Source organism: Pantherophis guttatus, chromosome 4, assembly GCF_059756535.1.
Source record: "Pantherophis guttatus breed Tessera chromosome 4, ASM5975653v1, whole genome shotgun sequence".
Classification (NCBI taxonomy): Eukaryota; Metazoa; Chordata; class Lepidosauria; order Squamata; family Colubridae; genus Pantherophis; species Pantherophis guttatus.
The window spans coordinates 93853660-93881617 of NC_142066.1; the positions used below are offsets into that span (position 1 = coordinate 93853660).

Here is a 27958-nt window from a genome sequence, read left to right on the forward strand (position 1 = left end):
CTGGAGACGGCTTCTTCAGCACTGACGACAAGGGGGCAGAAGGACAAGATGAAAGCCTGGAGAGGCAAGTGGCTAAAATGTCAGAAGAGGAGTGCTGAGCAGCGCTCACCTCCCTCCTGAAGACAAGGGCAGCAGCCAGAAAGAGGCCTGGGGAGGCAGTACCAGAGATGCCTGCCATCCTGGTAAAGACTCCCCTGCTGATCTCTCTAAGATGGCGCCTGCCACCAGAGAGACTCCCCCCCACCCAGTTTCCTGCCAAACAAAATGGCCACCAGCCCCCTTCTGGAGCCAACTTCCTCCAAGATGACAGCTCCCCTGGGCACTTTGCCAGAACCACGAGCCAGGCCTACCCCAGCTCCACGGTCCACGCCTACAATGCCAGCCAGTCAGTTCAGCACTCCAGCGGCCCAGAGGACCACTCTAAACCTACAAGCCCCTTGCCAGGCCGCACCTGCCTCGGCAAACATCAAAGAAGCCATAGATACCCTGGTCGCTGCCCTGGAAATTAGGGAGCAACCACCCACCAGCCACCCCGAGGTCCCATACCCAGCTGCCCACTTAAGAAGGATCCCAAACCCAGCCTCCCTCCCCCGGAGGAACCCAGATGGGCCTGCAGCCTTCCACCCCCCACTGCAGAGGCACTTACCATTTGCTGAATGCTTCACGGAGGTCCACGCTGAGGCCTCCGCACCTTTCCAGTGCTGCTGGGATGATCCGGAGCTGCAATCCTGCTCCTCTGATGGAGAAGAGGAGATCCAGAGACATTTTCACACCAATCCAGCCCATAGACCTCATCTGATGGGCCTCCAGTCTACAAGAAAGATCTCCAGGCCTTCTTCCTGCTCCTCCAAGGTTTCCCCGCCACACAGCTGATTTTTGGGCCTATGCTGAGGCTTCAACCAGACCTGACTTCAGAACCCAGAGAGGGAGATCAGAGCTCCAACAAGAAAAGGCTTTGGAGCATGCTCCATTTCCTGCACGTGCCCAGTTGCTTCAAACTACAGAAAGACTACAAGAAGGAGCCAGGCCTAAGCAATCGATCCCAGGCTTAGGGATCCCAATGCCATTCACAACAGGCTCTTTTCAGCCCTTTGAACAACTCCTCATGCAGTTTAATGACAATAATTTTGAAACTTTGCCAAATAATTTTGAAAAATTACATTTAAGTGGTCAGAATTTTAAAAAATGGTGTAAAGAGATTCAGATAATTCTCTTAAGAGAAAATACTCTGGACATGATCAAAAGACCACCTCCTTTACCTTGGAGCCCTGAAATTGAGTTCCTGCACAAAAGAGCTTACATAACCCTGTTAAGTTCTATAGACACAGCTCTTTATGCCAGTCTTTCAGACGGCCTCACAGCTCAGGAAGTTTGGACTGCCCTATATAATTTGTTCCATAGTGACAATATGGCTGCAACCAGCAGATTGTCAAGAATTTTTCACAATTATAAACTCAAACCTGGTGTCAAGATAGGGAAACATTTGGCAACACTTAAAGCCATGAGGGATGAGCTTATACAGAGGGGGGGAGCCTGTTCCTGAATCCACATTAATTAGTGTAATGTTGAACTCCCTAGACAAATCCTGGAGTCCCTTCATTATTTCTCTAGAAGGGGTTTCTAGGGAACAAAGAAATACAGAATACTTTTCTGGTCACTTTATTGAGGAAGATTTAAGGCGCAGAAATGAGAACAACAAGAAATGAAGGAGGCATACCACAGGCCTAGGCCTCAGAGGAGGCACAAGGACACAAGTGAAAGGATTAATACCCTTCCCACCTGCTTTGACGGTGGCATGCAAGGTCACTTTAAAAGGGAGTGCCCTCGCCCTAGGGCCAACGTGGCTGGACCTAAGCATAATAAAAATAAAAGAGGCCGTGGAAGAGGGGGAGGTGGTCATAAAGGATACCAATTCTGTAGTGTCACAAGTGACAATCCCACCTTTACCCACCTGGTAAAGGATGCTGAGGGGCTGTGGCTTCTTGATTCAGGTGCATCAACACATATACCTAACAAGAAGCAACGATTTAAGATTTTACACCCACTCAAGCCCTCAGTAAAAGTTGCCACTGGGGACAAGGCAGAGATAACTGGGAAAGACGTGATCAATGTGCCTGGTATAGGAGATGTTACTGGGGCACTGTATGTTCTCTCAATCAAGAACAACCTTTTAAGTATTTTAAAATTGACTGAGGATAAAAATGTAAAACTGGTATTTGAGAAGGGTGGAGGTTATGTTTTCAAACGTGGGGATGTTGTTGGTGATATTGTAAAAATCAACAATTTGCCTTATTTTCCCCTAAAAGCAAAGGTCAAAAGGCACAAGACACCTAATAAGAGGGCACAGATAGAGCAGAAAGCTCCTGTGCCAGCCCCCAGGATCTCCAAACTCAAGGATGCTGGACCTACTCCCAATGAATCTCCTAAACTGGCTCCTAGGACATCCAAAGCCATTAAGGCTGAGCCCATTAAGATCGCGACTCCTCAGCCAACCCTGAGGAAGTCTAAGGTGACCATTAATCCAGTGCCTACTGTCATTACTGCACAGACCAAGACTTGTAATGATAAGATACATAAGGTTGACAAAGTGTGCATGGGTAAACCTTTACATTCGGATTGTGCACATATATTATACCGCAGGCTCAGCCATGCCAACTTCTCAGTTATTAGTAAAATGCAAGATTTTTCCGATGGGCTTAAGATAAAGAATTGTAATATCTATTTGGAATGTGCCGTCTGAAGGCAGCAAAATCAAAAACTGCTGCTATACCTAAGGTCTCTTCCTGAAGTGCAAGGTACCCTTATCAGCTGGTACACATGGATTTGGTTGGTCCTTTTAGACCCTCCCTTGGCAAGGGGCGTTATTTTTTAACTGTAGTCGATGATTACTCTTGTTATGGCCATATATTTATTTTAAAGGACAAAACTCAAGTCTTTTCCAACTTCAAATATCTTTACAACCAGATCCAAACGCAACACAAGGTGTGCATCACTCAGGTGCAGAGCGATAGGGGGACTGAGTTTACATCCAGGAATTTTGAACAGTGGATGGAGGAGAGAGGTATCCTCCAATTTAAATCATCGCCTCAAACTCCTTTGGAGAATGGCATTGTAGAAAGGAGAAATGGCGTGCTGCAGAATGTCATGAACTGTTTACTTGCAGATGCCGACATGAGCCAAGTTTTTTGGGCAGAAGCAGTCAAAATGGCTAATTATCTAGTCAACAGGACATGGAGTAGTGCCATTGACCAAACCCCTTACTTCCTGGTCCATGGAAGGAAACCTAGCCTCTCACACCTGAGAATTTTTGGTTCCTATGCCTGGGTCCATATTCCCAAGCACCTCAGAAGAAAGGGGGGCAAGGCATCAAGGAGGCTCAGATTTATAGGTTATGCAACCGGCAGCAAGGCCTCTAGATTTGTAGACAAAAATAACCTTGTCATTGTCTCAAGATCAGCTTCCTTTGATGAGGGGTCAAATTGGCCAAAAATTCATTCCAACGAACCCGGTTATTCCCCTATTAAAAATGACACTGAACTACCAGCACCATCTAAAGAGGATGAACCAACATACTCCAAATGACAGACCAGCGAAGATCCAGATGGTGATGAATCCCTACCTGACTATGATGATTCGGACAAGCAATCCCTGGGTGACTTCACACCTCCTGTCTCACCAAAACATCCATATCTTCACAGCACCTGGGACAGAGGTCTGCCTCATTTCAATTGGAAAGATGCATCCGGCAGCTCCAATTCTGACACTGATGCTCCGGATGACAGTGATGATGGTGAGTAGCAATTCCCCAGATGGTCAAAACGCTCCAATAAAGGGGTGCCACCCAAAAGGTTGGACATTGGCTGTGTTGCCTTGGCCCCTAAAACATACACAGATGTCCTTCGGCTTCCCGAGGAAGAACAGCGCAGGTGGAGAGTGGCAATGGAGTGGGAAATGGACAGTCTCAAAAAAATTGAAAGTCTTCATCCCCATAGAAGTCCCCAAACAGAGGAAGGCAATTGGCACCTGTTGGGTCTACAAGGTCAAGCCAATTCCCAACAACAAACTCCTTTATAAGGCCCGGCTAGTAGCACAAGGCTACGCACAGTGCTACTTACAGGACTTTGATGTAATATACTCCCCCACCGTGAGAGCGGAAAGTGTGAGGGCTGCTTTGGTCACCGCAAAGCAGTGGCTGATACTAATACATCATCAAAGTACGGTACAACCCCGGGAATTCCATTAAGTAAACGCTCCATCATGCTCTGGAAGATTCCCGGGGCGACTGAAACCCCAAATTGGAGGCGGTGGCAACGGAAAGCACCCTGGTGTGTCACTATAGTTTGTGCGTCCGCTGTTTGGTCATCCACAGGCAGTTGTTGATATGCCTGTGCTAAGTCTAATTTAGCAAATACGGAGCCACTACCCAAGGAGTGCAACAAATGTTGCACAACAGGAACGGGGTATGCATGCGCCTGTAATGCATGAATAATTGTTGCTCGGTAATCTGCGCAGATTCGCACTGAACCATCCGCCTTCATGGCAATAACAATGGGGGTCTTCCATGGTGCGTACTCAACAGGCTCCAGGATACGTTGTGCTATTAATATGTGAAGTTCAGCATCCACCTTTGGTCTCAATGCAAACGGTACTCTTCGCGGCTTAAGGCGGCAAGGCTGCACTTGAGGGTTGAGACTGAAGGAAAACGGTCGTCCGGTATATTTTCCTAATTCCTCAGAGAAAACTGAGGGGAATTCATTACATAACATGTCCAATTCAGATGATGAGATGGCATTAACCCCCTGTATAGTTAGACCTAATGCATCAAACCAACAGGCCCAACAGGCTGGGGAATTTTCCTTCCACAATGACTAGTGATAATAATCCACTAAACTTCTTAAATTGTACTCAGAATGTGCCACTTCTGATAATCGGAATGTTGGCTCCTTGGCAATCTTTTAGCAGGAGATGGCAGGGGTCTAGTTGTCATTTAGCCAGTTTCAGAACTAGTCGTTTAATTGTACACCATGACACCAAGGATGTAGCGGAGCCGGAATCAACTTCCATGGTGCACGGTTTCCGTTCAATGAATACTGTAACACGAATCTTCTGCTGGCTCAACATATTTGATGGTGTTACTAAATTCACATCAGAAGAAGATCGTTGGTTACTGTTACGAACTTTAGATGGATTAGGATGATATTGTCGGCCCCCATCCTGCGGCACATGTGATTCGAACTGTGGCTGAGGGGCTCTGCATACTCTGGCGAGATGACCTTTGTGGCCGCAGCGATGGCACTCTGCGTTTTTAAAACAGCAATTAGCGCGCAGGTGATTTCCTCCGCAGCTGAAATATGCGTTCAGCCCCCTTGACATGCTAGTTGGGCCAGAGTTTTGTTTTCTAGACTCTTGAAGACAGCACACTTCAAAGTCACCATCAGAATCTGACAGATTCTCATTTGTCTCATTTACAGACGATGAGTCTTTTTCCATCTTAGGTGTAGTATATCCACGGGGCAACTCGGCTAGTGACAATGCTGCCAGTTCTGCAGCACACGCCTCATCCAATGCCATTTGAAATGTGAGGTCGTGATTCGCAATCAGACGCCTTTTAAGACTTTGGTCCCTGACCCCACTGACAAGTCTATCTAAGAGATAATCTTCTAAATCAAAGAATTCACAATGCCTGGCTGCCCTCCTCAGAGCCGCAACATATTGATTAATAGTCTCTCCAGGGGCCTGATCACGATGATAAAAGTGTTGGCGGCGGGCTATTCTTGAGGCGGCTGGTGCGTAATGTTTTTTAAATTTTTTTATAAAGTCTTCCCATGTTCCCAAATGTACAGATTGTGAGGCCATTAATGTCATTGCAGTATCAAACATTTCAGTACCGCAGAAACTTAGGAATTAAGCGCATTTACGCTCAGGTGTCAGCTTTGTATAATCATTTGCAATTAAGAAACATTCAAAACGTGCCAAATAAGCCTCCCATGTCTCTGCACTGGGACTGAAAGGAGGAAAGATCTGTGCAGATGCCATTTCCTCTTCTTCTTCTTTTTTTTTTTCCTAACTGACTCACGTTTTGCTTCTTCAGTTTAAATCTCTCTCCTTATTACTATGACCGGTAGATCGACCAGTTGATCCTCGTTGCCAGTTGAAATGTATTGGCTTGATCAAGGACGATAGACAATGCGAAGATCATGTAATTAACCATTTATTAACAACAGCTGGGCTAACTGCCACAGCTATAACTGAAACTGCTTGGAACTCTGCCTGACAGCTCTTATCTAGCCAGCTGTCAGGCGGCTTAACCAATCAACGAACAGAACGTTACTTTAACCAATCAACGAACAGAGTGTTACTTCCTACTTCAGCAGACTTAATACATTGCATTCGGAGACTACAGTTAGTCCAGAATATAGCCGCTCAAGCGGTCGTGGGTGCACCTAGGTACTCCCACATTACACCAATCCTCCGTGAGCTGCACTGGCTTCCTATTGGTCTCCGGTCACAATTCAAGGTGTTGGTTATTATCTTTAAAGCCCTATATGGCTTAGGGCCAGGCTATCTTTGAGACCGTTTTCTACCGCATAGCTCCCAACGACGGTAAGATCCCACAGAGTTGGCCTCCTCCGGCTCCCGTCAGCTAAACAATGTCGGCTGGCGGTCCATGGGGGAGGGCCTTCTCTGTGGCTGCCCTGGCTCTCTGGAATCAGTTACCTCCTGAGGCCTGGACCGCTCCCACCCTACTGGCCTTCCAGAAAATGGTGAAAACCTGGCTTTTCTGGCAGGTTTGGGGCCGTTGATCTTGCCACTGCGATCTTGTGGGATCCAACCATGAGCGGTGTGTATGGGTTTTTTTAATATTATTTCTTATTGTATATTGCTCATATTGTCTTGTTGTAAGCCACCCAGAGTCCTCGGAGAGTGGGCGACATAGAAATACAAATAATAATTAATTAATTAATAAATAAAGATTAATATAGAAAGCTTAAACACTCATGGTCAACATTCTCTGGGTTATTTTCATATTCACACACCCTTACATTTAGTTCCTTTCTACAGAAAAAACAGAATGCTCTTTCATTTCCTTTTGCCTGCCATATGGTCAGAGATGCAGTCTTTCTATGTAAACGTATTTTAAAAAGTGAAGTCTCCTTTGGTCAAAGGACAGTAGAATTGTGGTTTGGAAAAGACCTAAAGCATTATTTAACCCATTCTCTGCAAAGAGAATATACTTTTTAAAAAAAAGTTGGACAGCAAGAAATAGCTTACAGTGGTAGAATCCCACCACTGGATCTCTGGTCCTCCTTATTCTATTGTTTTCTTCTATTTCTTTGCAGTGTTCATTTAAGAATGCATTCTTATCTCTTCTAGCTATTCTCTGGAATGCTGCATTCAACTGGGTGTATCTTTCTCTTTCTCCCTTGCCTTTCGTTTCCATAGTCAGCTCCTGGTTTTATTTTTACTGACTGTATAGAGCTTTTCCATTTTTGGTTGCAGAGCACATAGATAAATTTGATTTCAGTGTTGACTGTTCGGTGATGTCCATGTGTAGAGTCAACTCTTAGATTGTTGGAAAAGAGTGTTTGCTATAACCATTGTATTCTCTTGACAGAATTCTATCAGCCTGTGCCCTGCTTCATTTTGTACTCCAAGGCCAAACTTGCCTTTTATTCTGGTTATCTTATGGCTTCCTACTTTAGCATTCCATTCCCCCATGATGATAAGGACATCATTTTTTGGTGTTAATTCTATAACGTGCTGTAGGGCTTCATAGAACTGGCCAATTTCATCCTCTTCAGCACCAGTGGTTGGGGCATAGACTTGGATTACTGTGATATTGAATGGTTTACCTTGAATCCGAACTGAGATCATTCTGTCATTTTGGGGATTGCATCCCAGTATTGCTTTTCCTATTCTTTTATTGATTATGAAGGCTACTCCATTTCTTCTGAGGGACCTGATGGTCATCTGAATTAAATTCACCCATTCCTGTCCATTTTAGTTTACTGATTTCTAAGATGTTGGTGTTCAGTCTTGTCATCTCTTGTTTGACCATGTCCAGCTTGCCTTGATTCATGGTTCTTACATTCCAGGTTTCTATGGAGAAAAAATCTTTACAGCATCAGACTTTCCTTTCACCACCAGATGCATCCACAGCTGAATGTCCTTTTTGGCTTTGGCCCAGTTGCTTCACTCTTTCTGGCACTATTAGTACTAGCTCTCTGCTCTTCCCCAGTAGCATATTGGACACCTTCCGACCTGAGGGGATCATCTTCTGATGTCATATCTTTTTTCCTTTTGATACTGTCCATGGGGTTTTCATGGCAAAGAGACTGGAGTGGGTTGCTATTTCCTTCTCCAGTGGATCACGTTTTGTCAGAACTCTCTGCTATGACCTGTCCGTCTTGGGTGTCCCTGCACTGAGACAGGAGGGTCTTATACTATAAATCATATTAATCTATGTATTGTATTATTCACAGTATTATGTTGCTTTCAGAAGTGTTGACGTGGGAGTAGAAGTTATGTTGCAAACCTCAGGAAAGTACAAGGAACAGAAATAAGGAACTTGTTAAATGTACTGATGAGCTTAATGACCTATGTTCTATATCATCCTTGTAACGAACTTATATTAAGAAACGTATTACCAGAAGTGTTCACGGAAAGTAACAGACGGTGTACTCATATATGGAAATAGAGTCAGAAGTGTAACGCCTCTGGCATGGCTAGAATTGCAAAATGTATAAAAGGTACACCTTGGGTGTAACCCAAGGTTCGGAATCTGACATGTGAATGCTCCGAACCTTTGCTAGCAAATAAACCTGTGTTCTCCAACTTCTGTGGTCTTGTCTCCTGCATTTGGGAAAGTGGGTTTTTCCACTTCATTTCTGGCACCCCAGATGGGACACAACGAGTCATTGGGACTCTCTGGAGGGTCACCTCTCTGCCAGGGGCCTTGTTGAGTTAGAGAGAACTTCCCAGGCACCATTGGACACTTTGTTCCGAGGGACTTCCTGGTGACACAGGACCCCTGCAGCGGCAGTTGACGCCTCCAAGAACCACTTGGAAAGGGAACAGAGACCAGGCCAAGTTACATCCGGCCAGAGGATAGGAGAACAAGCCTGCAGGCAAGTATTGGGGAATAGAATAATCCCTCCCTGTAAACCAGGGATGGAGGAGAGGACTGATCACCCTCTCTTAAGAGGTAAAGGTACCCTCTTTTAAGAGGTAAAGGGGGGAAGGTCGTCAAGTGCGCTTGATGTGAGTGTCTACTGAAGTTCCCAATGGTGACTGTTGAGTGTCCAGTGCCTTGGGCCAGTAGGAAGTAATTGGCGTTCACAGTTCCCATTGGAGATCATGATTTTCCAGCTCCCTGGGTGGGACATGAGTGTGTGAAATAACTCCCTCTGTGTTATCCCGAGAGGAAGGACCCCTTACCTTCCTCTCATCCCTTTTCCTCATTTGTCTTGTCTCGTGCCACGAGGGGAACATGGGAGGGGGAGGAAGTGTGCTCTTCACTCCATTACAGTGCATGTTGCAGCATTTCAAAATTGCTTATGTCAGTCAAGACTACAGCATTAAGTGGAGCAAACAGAGGTTTGTGGGTCTTCTGTGAGCTAGGCTGGCCTGATAAGGGAACATTACATCCCTCTATTGCTTTAAAGGTACTCCAGTTAGTGTTTCACCCCGCATTAGGACACCTAAACCAAGCCCCCTACATTGATGTGTGGCTCGGCTTACTTCAAAGACCTCTCCCTTGGATCCAGAAATGCAACATTGAATAATGTAGATTCCTAGTCTCACACATCTTGCCACCCCGAGAGGGAAAAGATTAGGATTGCAGTATCAAAGATAGTGAAGCCTGATCTACCCCAAGGTCGCACTCTTGAAGCATATGTCGAGGAACAGTTCCCTACGAAAGATCCCTTGTAGAGTCCAAATGGCCAATTACGGGCAATTCAGGACTATCAACATTTGGTGGTGTGGGCAGTCCTTGCAGCAGGAAAACCAGCCGTTAACCTGTCCAAGCCTTCCCTTGATGCAAGAAGCCACTGAGAGTCCGGAAGCTTTTTATACTCGGTTGCTGGAGGCATACCAAATGTATACTCCTATTGATCCAACAGTGCCTAAAAATGCTCGAATGCTTGCCATGACCTTTACATCACAAAGTGCCCCAGATATATGTAAAAAGTTACAAAGAGTGGAGGGAGCCCTGGGAAAGCCTATGTGTGAGTTGATGGAAGACTTTTGTCAATCATGACAATGTGGAGGAAAGGAAGTAGGACAAAAAAAATGCAATGAAAAGCTGAATTGCTGGCCGCTGCTATGATGGGGGAACCAAGAGGAAGGGGAGGTGGCAGAGGTAAAGGGTATGGAATGGGTCTAGGACGTAACCAGTGCACCATATGTAAGAAAGAAGGGCACTGGAAGGGTGAGTGCCCGGAAAAGGATAAGGAGGAAGTTTAAGAAGAAAGAAGAGGCAGGTTTGTGAAGAACTACAGAGGTGGCCTAGGGAGAAGCCAGGGAGGGAGAGGATGAAGAGAAGGATTTTCAAAAGCCCCCCTCATGGGCCTGGCAGAAGTGGAGGAATGGGACTGAGACCAACCGGATTCAGCCCACCTCCCAGAACCTGTGGTCAGTTTAAAATAGGAGGCAAACCTATTTCCTTCCTTGTGGATACTGGGGCCACTCGTTCAGTCCTAACCCAATCTCTGAGCCAAGCCTCCCCTCTACTCCACCAATATCCAAGGAGTGATGGGGAAGAAAACAACAGTATGCCTGAACACGGTTACCCCAAGGATTCAAGAACTCCCCAACTCTTTTTGGGGCTGCACTGGGAAAAGATTTGACGGCCCTGGAAATCCCCTACCCAGATGTTATGTTGCAATACATAGATGATTTGTTAGTCGCAGGCCAGACAGAAAACGACTCTTGGTGAAACACCCACAACCTGCTCCATCTCTTGCAAGAGCTGAGCTACAAGGCATCCAGGAAAAAGTCATAACTAGTCTTACAAAAAGTCAGATATCTGGGATATAACATTGAACCAGGTAAAAGAACTCTAGGCCATGAGAGAAAGGAGGCCATATGTCAGCTCCCAGCACCTAGGAATAGGAAAGACTTGAGGGTTTTTTGGGGGGGGCTGCAGGCTTCTGTCACATCTGGACCCCCAATTTCAGTTTAATTGCAAAACCTCTCTATGAAGTTATAAGAGGAAGTGATAAGGAACCTCTGCGATGAGAAAAAGAGGAAGAGAAAAGTTTCACAACTTTAAAAGACGCTTTAATGCAAGCTCCCAGTTTAGGACTACCTGACTTAGACAAGCTGTTTCAGCTGTTTGTCAACACTAAACAGAACGTAGCAGTGGGGGTTCTCACCCAGAAAATGGGAATTTGGCATCGCCCCGTTGCTTATCTGTTGAAGCAGCTGAATATTGTAGCAAGAGGGTGGCCTGGCTATCTGATAGCCCTGGCAGGCATGGCGTTGTTAACACAAGAAGCTAGTAAATTAACTTTTCATTTCATTTCATTTTATTTCATTTTATTAGATTTCTATACCGCCCTACTCCCGAAGGACTCAGGGCGGTGCACAGCCAAACAATAAAAACACATACATACAAAATTTAAAAATAGAATAAAATCAGATTAAATAATTTTGGCCCCGACAAATTTAAAACCCCAAACTTTTAAAACCAATTTAAAATTGAATATATAAAATACTAAAAGATATTTAAAATTTTAAAAATCTTTTATAAAAGAGGGGGAAAATTAGGCCAGGCCAGCCTGGTGAAATAGTAAGGTCTTTAAGGCGCGGCGGAAGGTGCGCAGATCCGGGATCCTCCGTATCTCTGGGGGGAGCTCGTTCCAGATAGTAGGTGCCCCCACAGAGAAGGCTCTCCCCCTGGGGGCCGCCAGTCGGCATTGTTTGGCTGACGGCACCCGGAGGAGCCCCTCTCTATGGGAGCGTACCGGCCGGTGGGAGGCTATTGGTGGTAGTAGGCAGTCCCGCAAGTACCCAGGTCCTAAGCCATGGAGCGCTTTAAAGGTGGTAACCAGAACCTTGAAGCGCACCCAGAAGACCACCGGGAGCCAGTGCAGCTCGCGCAGGAGGGGTGTTACATGGGAACGCCATGTCGCTCCCATTATCACCCGCGCGGCCGCACTCTGCACCAGTTGGAGTCTCCGGGTGCTCCTCAAGGGGAGCCCCATGTAGAGAGCATTGCAATAGTCCAGGCGGGAGGTGACAAGGGCATGAGTGACCGTGTGTAACGAGTCCCGATCCAGAAAGGGACGCAACTGGCGAATCAGGCGAACCTGATGAAAAATCCTCCCGGTCACGGCCATCAAGTGCTCTTCTAAAGATAGCCGTGAATCCAGGAGGACACCCAAGTTGCGAGCCCTCTCCGTGGGGGCCAATGATTCGCCCCCAATAGTCAGTGATGGCGTCAACTGACTATATTGGGACGCCGGAAACCACAGCCACTCGGTCTTGGATGGGTTGAGCCTGAGCCTTTCCTCCCCATCCAGATCCGTATGGCCTCCAGGCACCGGGACATCACTTCAAGGGCATCGTTGGGGTGATCCGGGGTGGAGATGTACAGCTGGGTGTCGTCAGCGTACTGATGGTACTCCACCCCGAAACCACAGATGATCTTGCCCAGCGGCTTCACATAAATGTTGAACAGGAGAGGCGAGAGGACCGACCCTTGCGGCACCCCACATATGAGGGGCCTCGGGGTCGACCTCTGTCCCCCTGTCAACACAGACTGCGACCGGTCAGAGAGAAAGGAGGAGAACCACCGCAACACAGTGCCTCCCACCCCAACTCTTCCAACCGGTGCAGCATGATACCATGGTCGATGGTATCAAAAGCCGCTGAGAGATCTAACAGGACCAAGACAGAGGAGCACCCCCTGTCCCGAGCCCTCCAGAGATCATCAACCAATGCGACCAATGCTGTTTCCGTGCTGTACCCGGGCCTGAAGCCCGACTGGAATGGATCCAGATACGTCGTTTCATCCAGGTGCTGGGGGAGCTGTTGCGCGACCACACTCTCAACAATCTTCGCAACAAAGCGAAGGTTGGAGACCGGACGATAATTTACCAACATTGCCGGGTCCAGGGAAGGCTTCTTGAGGAGAGGCCTCACCACCACCTCTTTCAAGGCGGCGGGAAAGTCACCCTCACCCAGCGAAGCGTTTATAATCCCCTGGAGCCAGCCTCGTGTCACTTCCTGGGAAGCCAGTACTAACCAGGAAGGACACGGGTCCAATAAACAAGTGGTCGCGTTCAGTCTACCCAGAATCCTGTCCACGTCCTCAGGGGTCACAGGATCAAACTCATCCCAGATAACATTCTCAAGACCTGCCCCTGTCTCTCCCCCTGAGACTACCCAGTCGGAGTCCAAATCTTCCCGAATCTGAGTGATTTTGTCATACAGATACTGAACAAAATCCTCGGCTCTACCCTCCAAGGGGTCCTCCCGCGCTTCCTGGTGGAGCAGGGAGTGGGTCACCCTAAAGAGGGCGGGCGGGCGATTATCTGATGACGCAATAAGAGCAGCAAAATAACTACATTTCGCTGCTTTTATCGCCACTAAGTAATTCCTTTTTATTGCAAAAGTTTTACAATTACATTTTCACCCCTTTTTCCCCCCCCCACCTCCCCCCCAAACTTCCCAACCTCCCTAACCCTCCCTAACCCTCCCCTCCCCCCAGACTTCCCTATAATATACTCATAATCATGAAGAACCCTAATATAACACTTATATATAAACTTGAGCCCCTCCCTCCCCTGTATAATTTTTCTCTTTATCTCATTACTTTAAAAAATTTCTAGTACATTATTTTCAAGTAAAAGCTATTTGATACTTTCTAGTTTGATATTTGTTCTGAACATATTCTATCCACCTTTTCCATTCCCACTCATAAGTCTCTTGTGAACAGTCTTTTAAATATGCTGAAATCTTCGCCATCTCTGCAAAACTGGCCATCTTCAAAGTCCATTCCTCAATAGTGGGCAAAGCTTCATTCTTCCAGTATTTACCTATCAACAATCTTGCTGCTGTTATCATATACAATATCAATTTTGTTTCACCCAATGTAAAACCCTTAACTATGCCCAATAAAAACAGTTGTGGAGAAAATTGAATTTTTTTCTTCAAAACATTCTGCATGACCCACCAAATTTTTATCCAAAAAGCCTTAACTTTCCTACAGGTCCACCAAACATGATAATACGTAGCATCCAAACATTCACATCTCCAACATTTTGGCTGAACATTAGGGTACATACATGACAACTTTTTGGGATCTAAATGCCATCTATAAAACATTTTGTAAAAATTTTCCCTCAGATTCTGCGACTGTGTAAATTTAACATTCTGAACCCAAATTTTTTCCCATGTTTCCAGCATCACTGGTTCTTCAAAGTTCTGTGCCCACTTAATCATACAGTCTTTAACTAATTCAGTTTCTGAATCTCTTTCTAGCAAAACATTATAAAGCCTTTTGATATGCATTGGACCTTTCTCTCTTATATGTCTAACCAATTCTTCCTCATGCAACATAATACCAATTTTTTGGTCCTCTTTCCATCTCAGTTGTAATTGATTATATTGTAACCAAGTTAAATTAATCCCTTCATCCAACAGTGTCTGCAATGTCTTCAGCTGCCATCTGCCCGCATCTGTAAAAAGAACCTCTTTATATAAAAACCCCCCGAGTGACATTATATTTGTATTCCACAAAGTATGACCAAGATCCAGCCATAGCGGTATTTTATAATCCCATTTGAGTCGGTGCTTCTTCCAAACTCTCATCAAAGAATCTCTAAGTATATGACTTTTAAATACTTTATCTACTTTGTCGTCGTAAAATAAGTAAGCATGCCATCCAAATTCAAGATCAAAACTTTCTGCATTCAATATTCCAGTCTTTTTCCTTCCAAACCAATCACTTGTTAAAGTTAAAGCTGCCGCATCATAATATAGCTGTAGGTTTGGTAGTTTAAGACCTCCTCTTTCTGGAACATCTTGCATAATTTTCAATTTCACTCTCGGCTTCTTCTCGTTCCAGACAAACTTATTCACTCCAGATTGCCAAACTTTCAATTGTTTATCACTTTTAAGCACCGGAATCATTTGAAACAAAAAAAGAAATCTTGGCAAAATGTTCATCTTAACTGCTGCTATTCTTCCAAGTAAAGACAGCTGCAGTTTTTTCCAAGTCTCCATGTCTTTCTGCACCTCTCGCCACAACACCTCATAGTTATTTTGAAACAATTTCATGTTTGATTCTGCAACCTGAACTCCTAGATATTTTACCTTAGGTACAGTCTCAAAACCTGCCCTCCTTTCAAGCTCATGTTTACGATCTTGTGTCATGTTTTTAACTATCATTTTAGTCTTTTTTGGATTCAGTCTAAAACCTGAAACTTTACCATAGTCTTGTATAATGTCCTTCATCAGGATTATTGATTCCATTGGTTGTGATAGGGTAACAACCAGATCATCTGCAAATGCCTTTATTCTGTAATCCTCTTGCCTAATCCTTATTCCTTTCAAGGTATTAGAGTCCCGTATTGTATTTAACAAGACTTCTAGTGTTAGAATAAATAAAAGTGGGGACAACGGACATCCCTGTCTTGTTCCTTTTTCAATTTTAAACTCTGTTGTCAAACTTCCATTAATGATGATCTGTGCCTTTTGCTCTTGGTAAATTGCTGAAATCGCCTGTATAAATTGATCCCCAAAATCCATCTTTTTTAAAGTCTTTAGTAGAAAATTCCAATCAACTCTATCAAAGGCCTTCTCTGCGTCCAAAAAGACCAGCACTGCAGGAATCTGTTTATTCTTCTCAAGATATTCCAATAAATCTATTACTTGCCTTACATTGTCCTTCATGTGTCTGCCCTCGATAAATCCCGCTTGGTCCTCATGAATCACCTTTTGAATTACTGGCATTAACCTGTTGGCTAATACTTTCGCATAGATTTTATAATCTGTATTCAGAAGAGATATTGGTCTATAATTCTCTGGTTTTTTAGGACCGACTTGTTCTTTTGGTATCAAAGATATGTAAGCTGTTGTCCATGATGGGGGTATTTTACCCCCTTGTTGAATATTGCAAAATAAATCTCTAAGTTGTTCCACCATTTCAGCTTGCAATGTTTTGTAATACACTGCAGTCAAACCATCCGTACCAGGAGCTTTGGCTGTTTTTAACTGTTTAATTGCTACTATTATGTCCTCCTCTGTTATCGGATAATTCATTCTTTCCTTTTGTTGGTCAGTAATTTTTGTAACTCTTTTATCGTTTAAATATTTTTCTATAAGTCCATTCTGCATCTCCTCCTTGGCATATAATTTAGTATAATAGTCCACAAAAGCTTCTTTAATTAATTTTTGTTGAAAAATTTCTTTCCCTCCAATATCAATACTATCTATAATCCGTATACTTTGTTTTTTCCTCAATGTGTAAGCCAACCATCTGCCCGGTTTATTAGCGTTGCAAAATGTATTATGCTTCGCATGTTGTAAGTTTGTTGCAACTTGTTCCGCCATAAGCATTTGAAATTGGTCTTTCAACAGTTTTATAGCACTGCTTATTCTTTCATCTGTTGGATTTTTAATAAGTAACTGTTCTTTATTCTTTATTTCTATTTCCAATTCAGATCTTTTCTTTTGTCGAAACAGTCTATGTTTAGAGTTCATGTAGATAAGTACCCCTCTCATATAAGCTTTACTTGCGTCCCAGACAATTTCAATTGGGGTACCTTTATTCAGATTTATTTCAAAAAATTCTTTCAGATGCTTTTTAAGTTCTGTTGTATTTTTTCCATATCTAAACAAATTCTCATTTAATCTCCAGGAACGTCTCTCAACCTTTTCCATCTCAATTTCTATCCATATTGGGCTGTGGTCAGTCAAAGTTCTTGGAAAAATCTTTGTTCTTTTTGTCTTGACAAGTAAATCATCTGACAACAAGATAAAGTCAATCCTAGAGAACCACTAAGTAATTCCTAATGTGGGATCTTACTAGTGTCCGGTCAGATTCAGAAAGACTGGCCCTCCAACTACTCTCTTGGCCAGGAATTGGATATCTACACCCCCCATGCCCTCAAAGCCATCTTAGAAACCAGAGGACATTTATGGTAGACCAACCCCCGCATGCTGAAATACCAAGGTTTAATTACGCACAACCCCATGATCAAGTTAATACAATTTACTACATTGAATCCAGCCACATTGCTGCCTGAACCAGATTTAAAAGCTACTCACGATTGTATTCAGACTATTGAGGAAACCAATGCCAGCCGTCCAGATATGAATGATGTTCCGCTTTCCAAACCCGACTTTACTCCATACACAGATGGCACCAGTTTTGTGCAGGAGGAAATATGGAAAGCTGGGTATGCTGTTGTAACTCTTGAAGATGTATGGGAAGCTGAGCCCCACCCTCCCGGTACAAGTGCTCAGCTGGCAGAATTACATGCTTTGACTCGAGCTTTGGAACTTGCAAAAGGCAAATGTGTCAACATTTATACAGACTCTAAATATGCCTTCTGGACAGTGCAAGTGCATGGGGCTATATACAAGGAGAGGGGCCTTATTACGGCTGGGGGAAAAAACATTAAGTACGGGCCTCAGATCCTACGCCCATTGGACAGCATCTGGGGCCCCCCAGGAAGTGGCTGTTATGCACTGTAGCGGACACAGAAGACAGCGTCAGAGACACAGCAAGGCAATAATAAGGCCACCAGGAAGCTCGTCGAGCTGCGCTGAAGCCTTTAATTATACAGACTAACTGTTTAACTCTATGGGTTCTGGATGAACAAATTAGACCTAATTATTCTAAGGAGGAATTGCAACAAGCTAAGGAACTTGAGGCAACATTGGAAGATGGATGGTGGATTCTTCCCGACCAGCGCATTTTGGTCCCGGGACATATGGCATGGGATGCTGTGTGACAAGTCCATAAGCAATTACATTTGGGAAAGACTGCATTGGCCAAGGCCCTGCTACGTGAAGTATACATCAATAAAATCCACAGCATTGCTGCCAATGTGTGTATGAGATGTGAAATCTGTGCAGCCAATAATCTCAGACAAGGGCCCCAACCGCCTCAAGGACATCAACCGACAGGAAGTTATCCTTTTGATACCCTGATGATTGATTTTACAGATATGCCAAGGTCAGGTCCACATGCAGCAATGTTAGTTCTTATTTGCACATATACTGGATGGCCTGAGTGCATACCAACAAGGACCAAGAAAGGTTTTAGTAGAGATGACACAGGAAAACCAATTTCGCTAAATAAAGGTCCTTAAAAGAAAAAGTGGAATTCAAACTTGCTCATGAGAGCCCTGGCAAGGTGCAAATGATGTGTGAACAAAACTCTCTATACATTTTGGATCTTTAAAAATAGGCCAACGCCTGCTGGGAGATCTAAAATGGATGGAGAAGAGTTGGGATCTTTAAAAATAGGCCAGCGTTGGCTGGGAGATCCAAGCGAGAAAGAGCTAGACAGAACATCCCCAGGTCAGAGACAATCCAATGCTTGAGGACATAGAACAATGGATGTAACTTTGAGTAAAAGTGAGAAGGTCACTAAAACAATTAGGAAGAATCCCAAACTATAAAAAGACCTGACTAGTCCTTTAGAGAAAAATATTTAGAAGATGGGAAGCCCCATCATAAGTAAGATGATTCAGATGTTGGGGCTGACCAAAGAAGATATGGTTAGTGTATACTGTTATGTATGGTGGGAGGACTCCAGAATAGGAGAAAAAAAATACTGCAGTGTTATAAAGATTCTGATAATTTACCATTCTTAAAAGACCCGAGAACTCTGAAAGACCTAAGAATAGAGAAGAAAATTGTTTATTGTTCTTCCCACCCGGGGTTTAGCAGGTAATAAAAAGGTAAAGCCTGCCTAAATGGGAAGACTCAGATAATTTGAATTGACTAATTTGATGTGATTTCTATTAAAAATTATTTGTTGCTGTGCATCTATAATGACTAGTGTATATGTCTAAGTCTGTGTGTGCCTTCAAGGTAACTGCAAGTGTTAAATGCCTGATCTCTAGAGATATGAATTTTAAATTGTTAGAAATGAGTTGACACCACTGAGAGGAAGAAAATTACTTTGCCCAGTCTGGTATGGCCATCTAGATAGGGTTAAGAATGGAGTTCAACTTTTCTTTCCTCTCTGTGCTTTTAAGAAAAAAGCCCAAGTTTATGTGGAAACTAACTCTTCAAAGGACTAGAGGGAACCTCTCCCATTCTGGTGATACTCAGGGAGCTGTCCCTCTACGAATGGGAGAGGTGAAGAAAACCCCTGCAGGTGTTACTCCGGAGGCTAACACCCAACGCACGGGCAACGAAAGGAATTTATCCTGGAAATTGCAATCCCACAACCAAACAACTTGACAGAATCTGTGTAGCTATAGGTATTGTAGGCCTTGTAGGAGAGGGCGGAGACTCAGGAGTAGGGGGGAATGAGGGAGTAACCCCTAGACTGGTGTCAAGCTGCACTCAATAATCAGAATATGGAAAGAGTGCTTGCCCTACTCCCACTGTAAATTACCCAGAAGTAATGCATAGGGAATATTGGAGCCCAGACACTCCTTCAAGTATGCAAGGTGGGATCCATAACATACGGAATGTGGTGAGCTCCAAGATACCTCTGTGTACTGAATGCTTTGTGACCTTACCCTCGGGTAGGCATTTTGTTTATAGCAGTACCAAACTCCCTAACTGCTCTTCCAATAATCACCCCCTTGTGAACATAAAGGGACTTGATACTGGCATATAATTCCACTATAAGGTGTCACCTCCTACGTACTCCTTGGGTCCCTGTAAACCTCTGTCCTCGGAATTCGGCCAAGGTACCAGTGTATGATGAAGTTGGAAACATCCAGTCCAAGAGGGCAGCCATTGACACTTCCTTGATTGAAAAGGTTAAAATAGGCCATTGGAAGGTTGATAAATGGCCACCGGAGAGAATCATTGAGATGTATGGACCAGCCACCTGGGCAGAGGATGGCACCTACGGGTATCGGATCCCCATCTGCCTGTTAAACTGCTTGATTAGGCTACAGGCTGTTGTAGAAATAATTACTAATGAAACTGTGAAAGGCCTCACCAGATTAGCTGCTGAGAGCGTGAAGTCTCGAACGTATATCATGCAAAACCGCTTAGCCTTAGATTACCTCCTAGCCAAGGAAGGAGGGGTGTGTGGTAAATTTAATTTGTCTAATTGCTGTATTGAGATCGATGACAGTGGCAAGGTCATTAAGGAAATAACTGATAAAATGGTCAAAATAGCTCACGTCCCGGTTCAAATTTGGAAAGGATTTAATTTAGCTAACGCCTTTTCAGATTGGTTCCCTAAGCTGCCGGGCCTGCAAGCTATCATGGCATTGATTGGGTTAATAGCTGCTGGATGTGTAATTTTACCCTGCATTCTCCCCATTTTTGTTCGTACAATTTCTAACAGTCTCTCTCTACTCATGGATAAAAAGGCAACAGCTCAGGCGATGGCTTGGTGGGAGTATGAGAAACTTAACTTGATGGATGATGACTTCCCTGTTTATGAAACTCCACAGTAATCAGGGGATTTAGGTGGAGTTCCAAAGGGGGGAATGAGGCAGGAGGGTCTTATACTATAAATCATATTAATCTATGTATTGTATTATTCACAGTATTATGTTGCTTTCAGAAGTGTTGACGTGGGAGTAGAAGTTATGTTGCAAACCTCAGGAAAATACAAGGAACAGAAATAAGGAACTTGTTAAATGTACTGATGAGCTTAATGACCTATGTTCTATATCATCCTTGTAATGAACTTATATTAAGAAACATATTACCAGAAGTGTTCACGGAAAGTAACAGACGGTGTACCCATATATGGAAACAGAGTCAAAAGCGTAACACCTCTGGTGTGGCTAGAATTGCAAAATGTATAAAAGGTACACCTTGGGCATAGCCCAAGGTTTGGAATCTTACATGTGAATGCTCCGAACCTTTGCTAGGAAATAAACCTGTGTTCTCCAACTTCTGTGGTCTTGTCTCCTGCATTTGGGAATAGCTTCATTGAGCTATGCAAGCCCCTTCACCACAACAAGGCAGTAATCCATGAAAGGGAACCTCCAAAATAGGGGATCACAATTGACACATTGTTGCGATCATCTTGTGGGCTCCTCATGAGTAGTCCAGATTAGAGAAGACACAGGACAAGTGTTTCTCGGGATGAGAGAGCCTCGAGCTGACTCCAGACCTCTCTTTTATTAGTAATCAAAGTACAGCGTCATCAAAAGCCGTTATTATGGCTACACATCTTATATTACATACATGAAAAAGGAAAGCATCCATATATTCTCCATATAGATTTCACATTCTACAATATTACAGTAAATCACGTGAATTCTAGGAAAGCGATACCTAAGGTAAAAACAAAACTTAACTCTTGTTATGTTATCATATTTGGCTTCGTTCCCAGCATATTCTTCTGCTAGCCGAGAGGCCCATCTCCCCGTTATCAGAGGATTTGTCAAGGGTAAATGCCTTAACTGTGCCAGGGGTCAGCTATAGTGCAGCAGTGCAGGGGTTAATCCAAACTCCCACCTGTCCAGCTCCTCCCACTAACCCCTCCTTACCTAAGTCTCCGCCTTCTGGCATAAAAGGTGGGCACGCTCCTCCTTGCTCTTCAGATCCAGATGTTGCAAGTGTTGTTGAGATGATCCTGTGAATAAAAGAGATTTAGTTAATCTACTGACTCATGTCTTGTTGTTGGGCCTGATCCATGAATCCTTGTAACAATATGGTAGCAGAGGATGGTTGGATGGCCCAATAACCTCCGAACCTACAACGAAGATACATCACTGCCTACGAGATGGCAACTCCACCGAAGCAAAGGGACAGCAACCCAGCAGGATCGCCTAGGAAGGCAGAAACCAAGACTGATCCCAAAGCCATCACAACGGAGGAAAGGAGGGAGACCAACAAAAGGGAAATAACGAATCCCGGTGATCAGGAGGAAGAAAAACTGAGGATCGACGTCCTGAGGCTGCTAAAAGAGCGAGCCAATGACAAGAATCTCCTCGCGGACCTACGAAGCTTCATAATAGACCGCGAGGTGGCGGGGAGCGAGGAAGACTCAGACCCGGAGCCCGAAGAACTGAATTCGGTGAGTGGATCGCCCCAGAACGACCCCACTACGGTCACCGAGCCCCACAGCCCCGCGCTAAATTCAAAACGGCGGCCATCTTTGACCACGTGGTCGGGCAAAATGGCCGACCCCCGCCCAATCAGAAGCCGGGATTCAAAATGGCCGGCGCGCGAAAAATATCCGACCCCAAGCGATGATGAAAACGACTGGGGCGAGGGGGCAGAGTCCGATTCGGGCCGCGGGGACCCCCCAACCGAACGGCAAGTCGACGAGGCCATGAGGACCCTCGCCGCCGCCTTCGGCCCGGGCCTCAAAGTCACAAGAAGGGATCCGGAAGGGCCCAAACGAAAGGGAAGGCGAGGAGAGGGGCACCGGAACACCCACCCGAGGGTCGACGATGCCCACGCCAGCACACCAAACCCCCTGCGCACCCCAAGGACACCGCGCCGCCGATCGCCCGGACCGCGCACCCCAGAACGCAGGGACTGGGCCAGCTACTTACTTTCGTCGCCGAGACCCCAGCACCGCCAGGATCGTCACCCTGATGAAGCCGCTGCTGACCGCCACCATCCGGAGCGCACCTGGACCCCCAAGACCGAAGTCGAGGCCTACCCAGCCGATGAAGACCTCTATGCCGGAGCCGCGATGAACAGGTCCTTCCTCGACGACGGCAGGGCAGAAATGGACTTCGCGCATGCGCTCTTCCGCCTAGAAGAAGAAAAGAGAAAAAAATCACAAAGCGGGACTTTTAAAATGCCGGCTAGCGTTCCCATGCCGTATTGCTGTTATAGGCACATAAGGAACCATGGACAGCAGCCAGCAGTAAGTAACTTTACAAATAATGCTGGGAACTTACCGAGTGACTTTCCTAAGTTGAGGATGGATGGGGGCAATATCCTAGAGTGGTCACAGCAGCTCCAGGTAGTGTTCCTAAAAGAAAATATGTCACATTTTATTAATGATCCCCCAGAGAAACCTTGGTCCTTGGAATTGGACTGTACGCACCATAGGGCTTTTTACCTTTTAATTGCAAGCATATCTCCCACGATCTATCACTGCATTGGTCATAATCTCACAGTATCTGAAATCATACAGAAAATGTTTGGGTTGTATTACAGTGAGAGTGTGTCCACCACTACCCAGATCTCCAAAGACTTCTTCTCTGCCAGACTAAAACCAGGGGCCCCCATAAGTGAGCACCTAGTGTCCTTAAGCGCTACCAGAGCAGAACTCCACCTTAGGGGGGAGGTCATATCCGATCAGATCATGAAGAGTGTAATAATTAACTCTTTAGATCACTCATGGGACAGCTTCTTATCACACTTAGATACCATTAGCCTAGGCCTGCTATCCGTGGAAAAGCTGTCCAACAAACTCATAGCAGAAGACAATCTCAAGAGGAGGCGCTCTGGCCCCTCCACAGAGCATAAGAGCGAGAAAAGAGTAGTCTTCCAAGAGAAACAACACAACATATCAGAGTGTTATATCTGTGGATCAAGGGGGCATCTCAAGAGAGACTGCCCCAAGAACTACAGGGAGAGAGGCAGACCTGAACATAGGTTCAGGCAAACAGAGAGACGCACCTCTGAGGAGAGATACAGGCGCAGAGATTCACCCAACCCCAGAGATAGAAGAGGGAATAGAGACAGCTCACGTGACAGCAGAACGGGGTCATTATATGGGATAGGAGAACGCACTCACATAACACATCAGGGCAGAGACACCAATTCATGGCTCCTAGACTCTGGAGCCTCCAACCACACCACATACAACCAGAAACTTCTCTCATCGTTCCAAAGAGAGGATTTCTCAATCAAGGTTGCAGACCAAAGCGAGGTTAAGGTAACAGGCAAGGGGACAGTTATATTGCCAGGAGTAGGGGAAATAGAGGGGGTACTGCTGGTCCCGGAGATACCCCACAACATATTGGCCGCAGTAAAACTCAGCAAGGAATCAGGGGTTAAGGTGACCTTTACGGAAGGGAATGTTCAAGTCAGCAAGGGCGGAAAGGACATAGGGAGAGTGACCATCAGTCAAGGGTTACCCCATGTAACGTTCTTTGAGGGTAGCACACACAGCATATACGCCAGCTCGGAAAGCATAGAAGACCTTAACCAGAACAGAATTGAAGGAGGACAGGTAGATGAGGGAGAGGTAGAGAACAAGAAGAACACGACACTAGAGACACGACACAGCAGACACACTCAGAGAGGGCCCTCGATAGGCAAGCCCATGCACGACGACTGTGCACACCTATTACACAGGAAGCTAGGGCACGCAAGTTTCCCCGTAATCCAAAAAATGGCCAACTGTACCGAGGGCATCAAAATAAAGAGCTGTGAAAACTACCTCGAGTGCTCGGTGTGCAAATGTTCTAAGTTAAAGGTCAAACCCAGGCCTAAGAAGTCATCACGCGCCGCCAAACAGATATTCAATTTAGTCCACATGGATTTGGTAGGGCCCCTAAGGCCATCCATAAAATACAAAAAAAGATACTTTCTCACCATCGTGGACGATTATAGTCGATATGGCTTCGTCTATACCCTAAAGAGAAAGGATGAGGCCTTCCAAAAATTCAAAGAGTTCTACAAAAGGGTAGAGACACAGAACAACGCCCAAATCAAGCAAATCATGACTGACAGAGGGTCCGAGTTCCTATCAAGGGACTTCTCCCATTGGCTCAGATCCAAGGGCGTGCTTCACTTTACGTCGTCCCCATTTTCGGCCTTTCAGAACGGGGTCGCAGAACGACGAAACTCAACGCTGCAAACAATGGTCAGGTGCGCCTTAGAGGACGCGGGCATTGGCCAACACTTCTGGTCTGAGGCCTTGGTTTACTCCAACTACACACTTAACAGAACATGGTCCAGTGTGATAGACAAAACGCCATACGAGCTCATGTACAACAAAAAGCCACAAATAGCACACTTACACGTATTCGGCGTAACCGCCGATGTCCACATACCCAAACAGCTGCGCAGAAAAGGGGACAAAGTATCCGGAAGACTGAGGTTCATGGGGTATGAACCGGGAACCAAGGGCTACAGGTTTGTGGACAGTAACGACAGGTTCGTGGTATCTAGGACGGCGGCATTCCATGAGCAAGCCAACTGGTCCAGGATACATTTGAACGAGGTGCCCAACAAGCTAGAAAGTAGGCCAGACGAGCAAGCACAAGACAAACACGAAAAGGTGAATAGACAGGAAAAGAAGGGACCCAAACCCAACCTCCAAGGCATCCAAATTGGGGAGTGGAAAGGGAACCATCCCAAGATAAGTGTAGACTCGCTGACACAAAGGGAGGCCAGGTACTTACATGACACCGAACAGACAATAGACAGACCGGTCAGGTCAACCAGGAACCAGTTGCCAAAGAGGCTAAATGACTACGTGATGCACATACACACGAACCACGTCACACCAAACTCATACGAAGAGGTATTAAGGCTACCTCAAGAGGAGAGAACAAGGTGGGAGTCCGCCATGGCCAAAGAACTGGACAGTCTGAGAGAACTAGAGGTCTACACCCCAGCCAAGGTCCCTGAGGGCAAAAGCGCGATAGGCACCCGATGGATCTTCAAGGTCAAGAACCTTGAGGGTGGCCAAAACCTATACAAAGCCAGGCTAGTGGCCCAGGGGTTTGCTCAAAGGTTCCCAGAGGACTACACTGACACCTACTCACCCACCGTGAGGACAGAGAGCGTCAAAAGTGCCCTGGTCATCGCCTCCCTACTAGGACTAGAGGTACACCAGTTCGATGTGCAGACAGCTTATCTGCACGCCAACCTAGATAAGGAGATATACGTCAAGGCGCCACACAGTAAAAGGACCAACAGGGGGGACACCTGGCTGCTTCGCAAAAGTCTGTACGGACTTAAACAGTCAGGTAAACGCTGGTATGAGTGCCTGGTTGAGGTCTTGAAGTCAATGGGATTCACAGCAACCGTGGCCGACAACTGCTTCTTCACCAGGAGAGTGGGGGACTCGCCAGAATACATCCTAGTATACGTGGATGACATTCTCTACATCAGCAAACACGAAAAGAATCGCAAGGCCTTCGCCAACAGACTAAGCGAACACTTCACCCTAAAATACTTAGGAAGAATAAACCGGTACCTGGGCGTGCAGGTCAGTGAAACCCCCAAGGGCTTTCAACTGTCCCAAAAGGAAAAGATAGAGGAATTACTCCACAAATGTAACATGGCAGATGCCAAGGGATGTGATTCACCCATGCAACCGGACTTTCTGAAGAACATGCATGACGAATCACCTGAGTTTGAAGACAACACGCTGTACAGGTCAGTCATAGGCTCACTCCTGTATATCGCTAACTGGACAAGGCCAGACATTGCGCTATCAGTTAATCTATTGTCCAGACACGTAGGCAGACCCACCACATACCACTGGGACGCAGTGAAGAGGGTACTAAGGTACCTGAAACAAAGCGCCAATGCGTGCCTAATCCTAGAACCAGAAGCATCTGACGAACCTGTCCTCTCCTGCTATGCCGACGCTGACTGGGCTGGAGATATCAAAAGTAGGAAAAGCACATCAGGATACATATTCTACTTGAACAATAGCCCTGTGCATTGGTACACAGGTAAACAAATCTTGGTAGCCACCTCGACCACTGAGGCAGAATACATATGCCTCTCCAAAGCCGCCAACAACCTTATCTGGTTCGACGACCTGCTCGCCAGCGTGTGGAGAGAACCAACTTACCCGATAAATATCTATGAAGACAACAAGGCCGCCATAGAAATATCCATGGCCGATGCCGTAGGGCAAAGATCAAGACATATCGACATAAAATACAAACACGTAAGACAGCTCTCCAGAATCGGGTTCATAAAGGCCATTCATTGTGACACTGAAGAACAGACTGCAGACATACTCACAAAACCACTGCAGGGCAAACAACATTCACACCTAGTGTCCAAACTCAATATCCGCCCCGGAGTGCCAATCAATCAGTCAGGCATACAGACACATGTTAGGCATTTAGAGGGGGATTTGTCAAGGGTAAATGCCTTAACTGTGCCAGGGGTCAGCTATAGTGCAGCAGTGCAGGGGTTAATCCAAACTCCCACCTGTCCAGCTCCTCCCACTAACCCCTCCTTACCTAAGTCTCCGCCTTCTGGCATAAAAGGTGGGCACGCTCCTCCTTGCTCTTCAGATCCAGATGTTGCAAGTGTTGTTGAGATGATCCTGTGAATAAAAGAGATTTAGTTAATCTACTGACTCATGTCTTGTTGTTGGGCCTGATCCATGAATCCTTGTAACAGGTTACCTCAGTCCTCAGGAATGTTAGTTCAAAGGGATTGCTACACAGTTTATGTTCTACAATATTATGAACAAAGAGAGAACGAATAGGGCCCTTCAGTGATCATCTAGCTGAACCCGCTTTTCCTTTTACTATTCTTCCATAGCCAAGCTCCGCATATGTGTTCCAACCAGCTAGACTGGTCTATACATATACTATGGCCACCTGATTCCCACATCTCCTCTGTTTTTTTTTTTTTTTTTTGCAACAGGGTTCAGCTGTGTTGTTATTATGATGTTCTCTTTACGCCTGGGAAACATGCCTGTCATCATAGCAAACAAAGCAGGAATACATTGGATATTACAACATACAGAAACAAGCAAAGCAATGATCATGAGTACAGTAGACAATATGTTCTTCAGCCATCCGGTTTCTGCAAATGTTTGTAGCTCACCCATCCTTTATTATGGTGAACAAAGTTAGTGGAAAAGTGGCCAGGAGATGTCAAGCGAGATAGGCCATCA

At 45.4% G+C, this 27958-nt stretch overlaps 2 protein-coding genes across 2 annotated transcripts in view; one reads left to right on the forward strand and one right to left on the reverse strand.

Annotated features, from left to right (window-relative positions):
* EIF1B (eukaryotic translation initiation factor 1B) overlaps window positions 1-27958 on the forward strand; it is a 182604-nt gene that overhangs the window by 140198 nt on the left and 14448 nt on the right. The window lies entirely within an intron of this gene.
* Window positions 21574-27569, reverse strand: LOC132711419 (uncharacterized). Its single transcript, XM_087892505.1, has 5 exons — window positions 27294-27569; window positions 23192-23252; window positions 23028-23101; window positions 22674-22879; window positions 21574-21745 (listed from the first exon to the last, which is right to left on the reverse strand). Exons 2-5 carry the CDS (start codon window positions 23206-23208, stop codon window positions 21710-21712), a joined length of 333 nt encoding a protein of 110 aa, XP_087748631.1. The 5' UTR covers window positions 23209-23252; window positions 27294-27569; the 3' UTR covers window positions 21574-21709.

Excerpts from the sequence above, each read along its gene's own strand:
- LOC132711419 (XM_087892505.1), bottom strand. Across the intron at positions 22,880-23,027 it reads CAACTTAGGAAAGTCACTCG|GCGGAAGAGCGCATGCGCGA; the intron begins GTAAGTTCCCAG and ends TTCTTCTTCTAG. Across the intron at positions 21,746-22,673 it reads CTGGGGTCTCGGCGACGAAA|GATCATCTCAACAACACTTG; the intron begins GTAAGTAGCTGG and ends TTTTATTCACAG.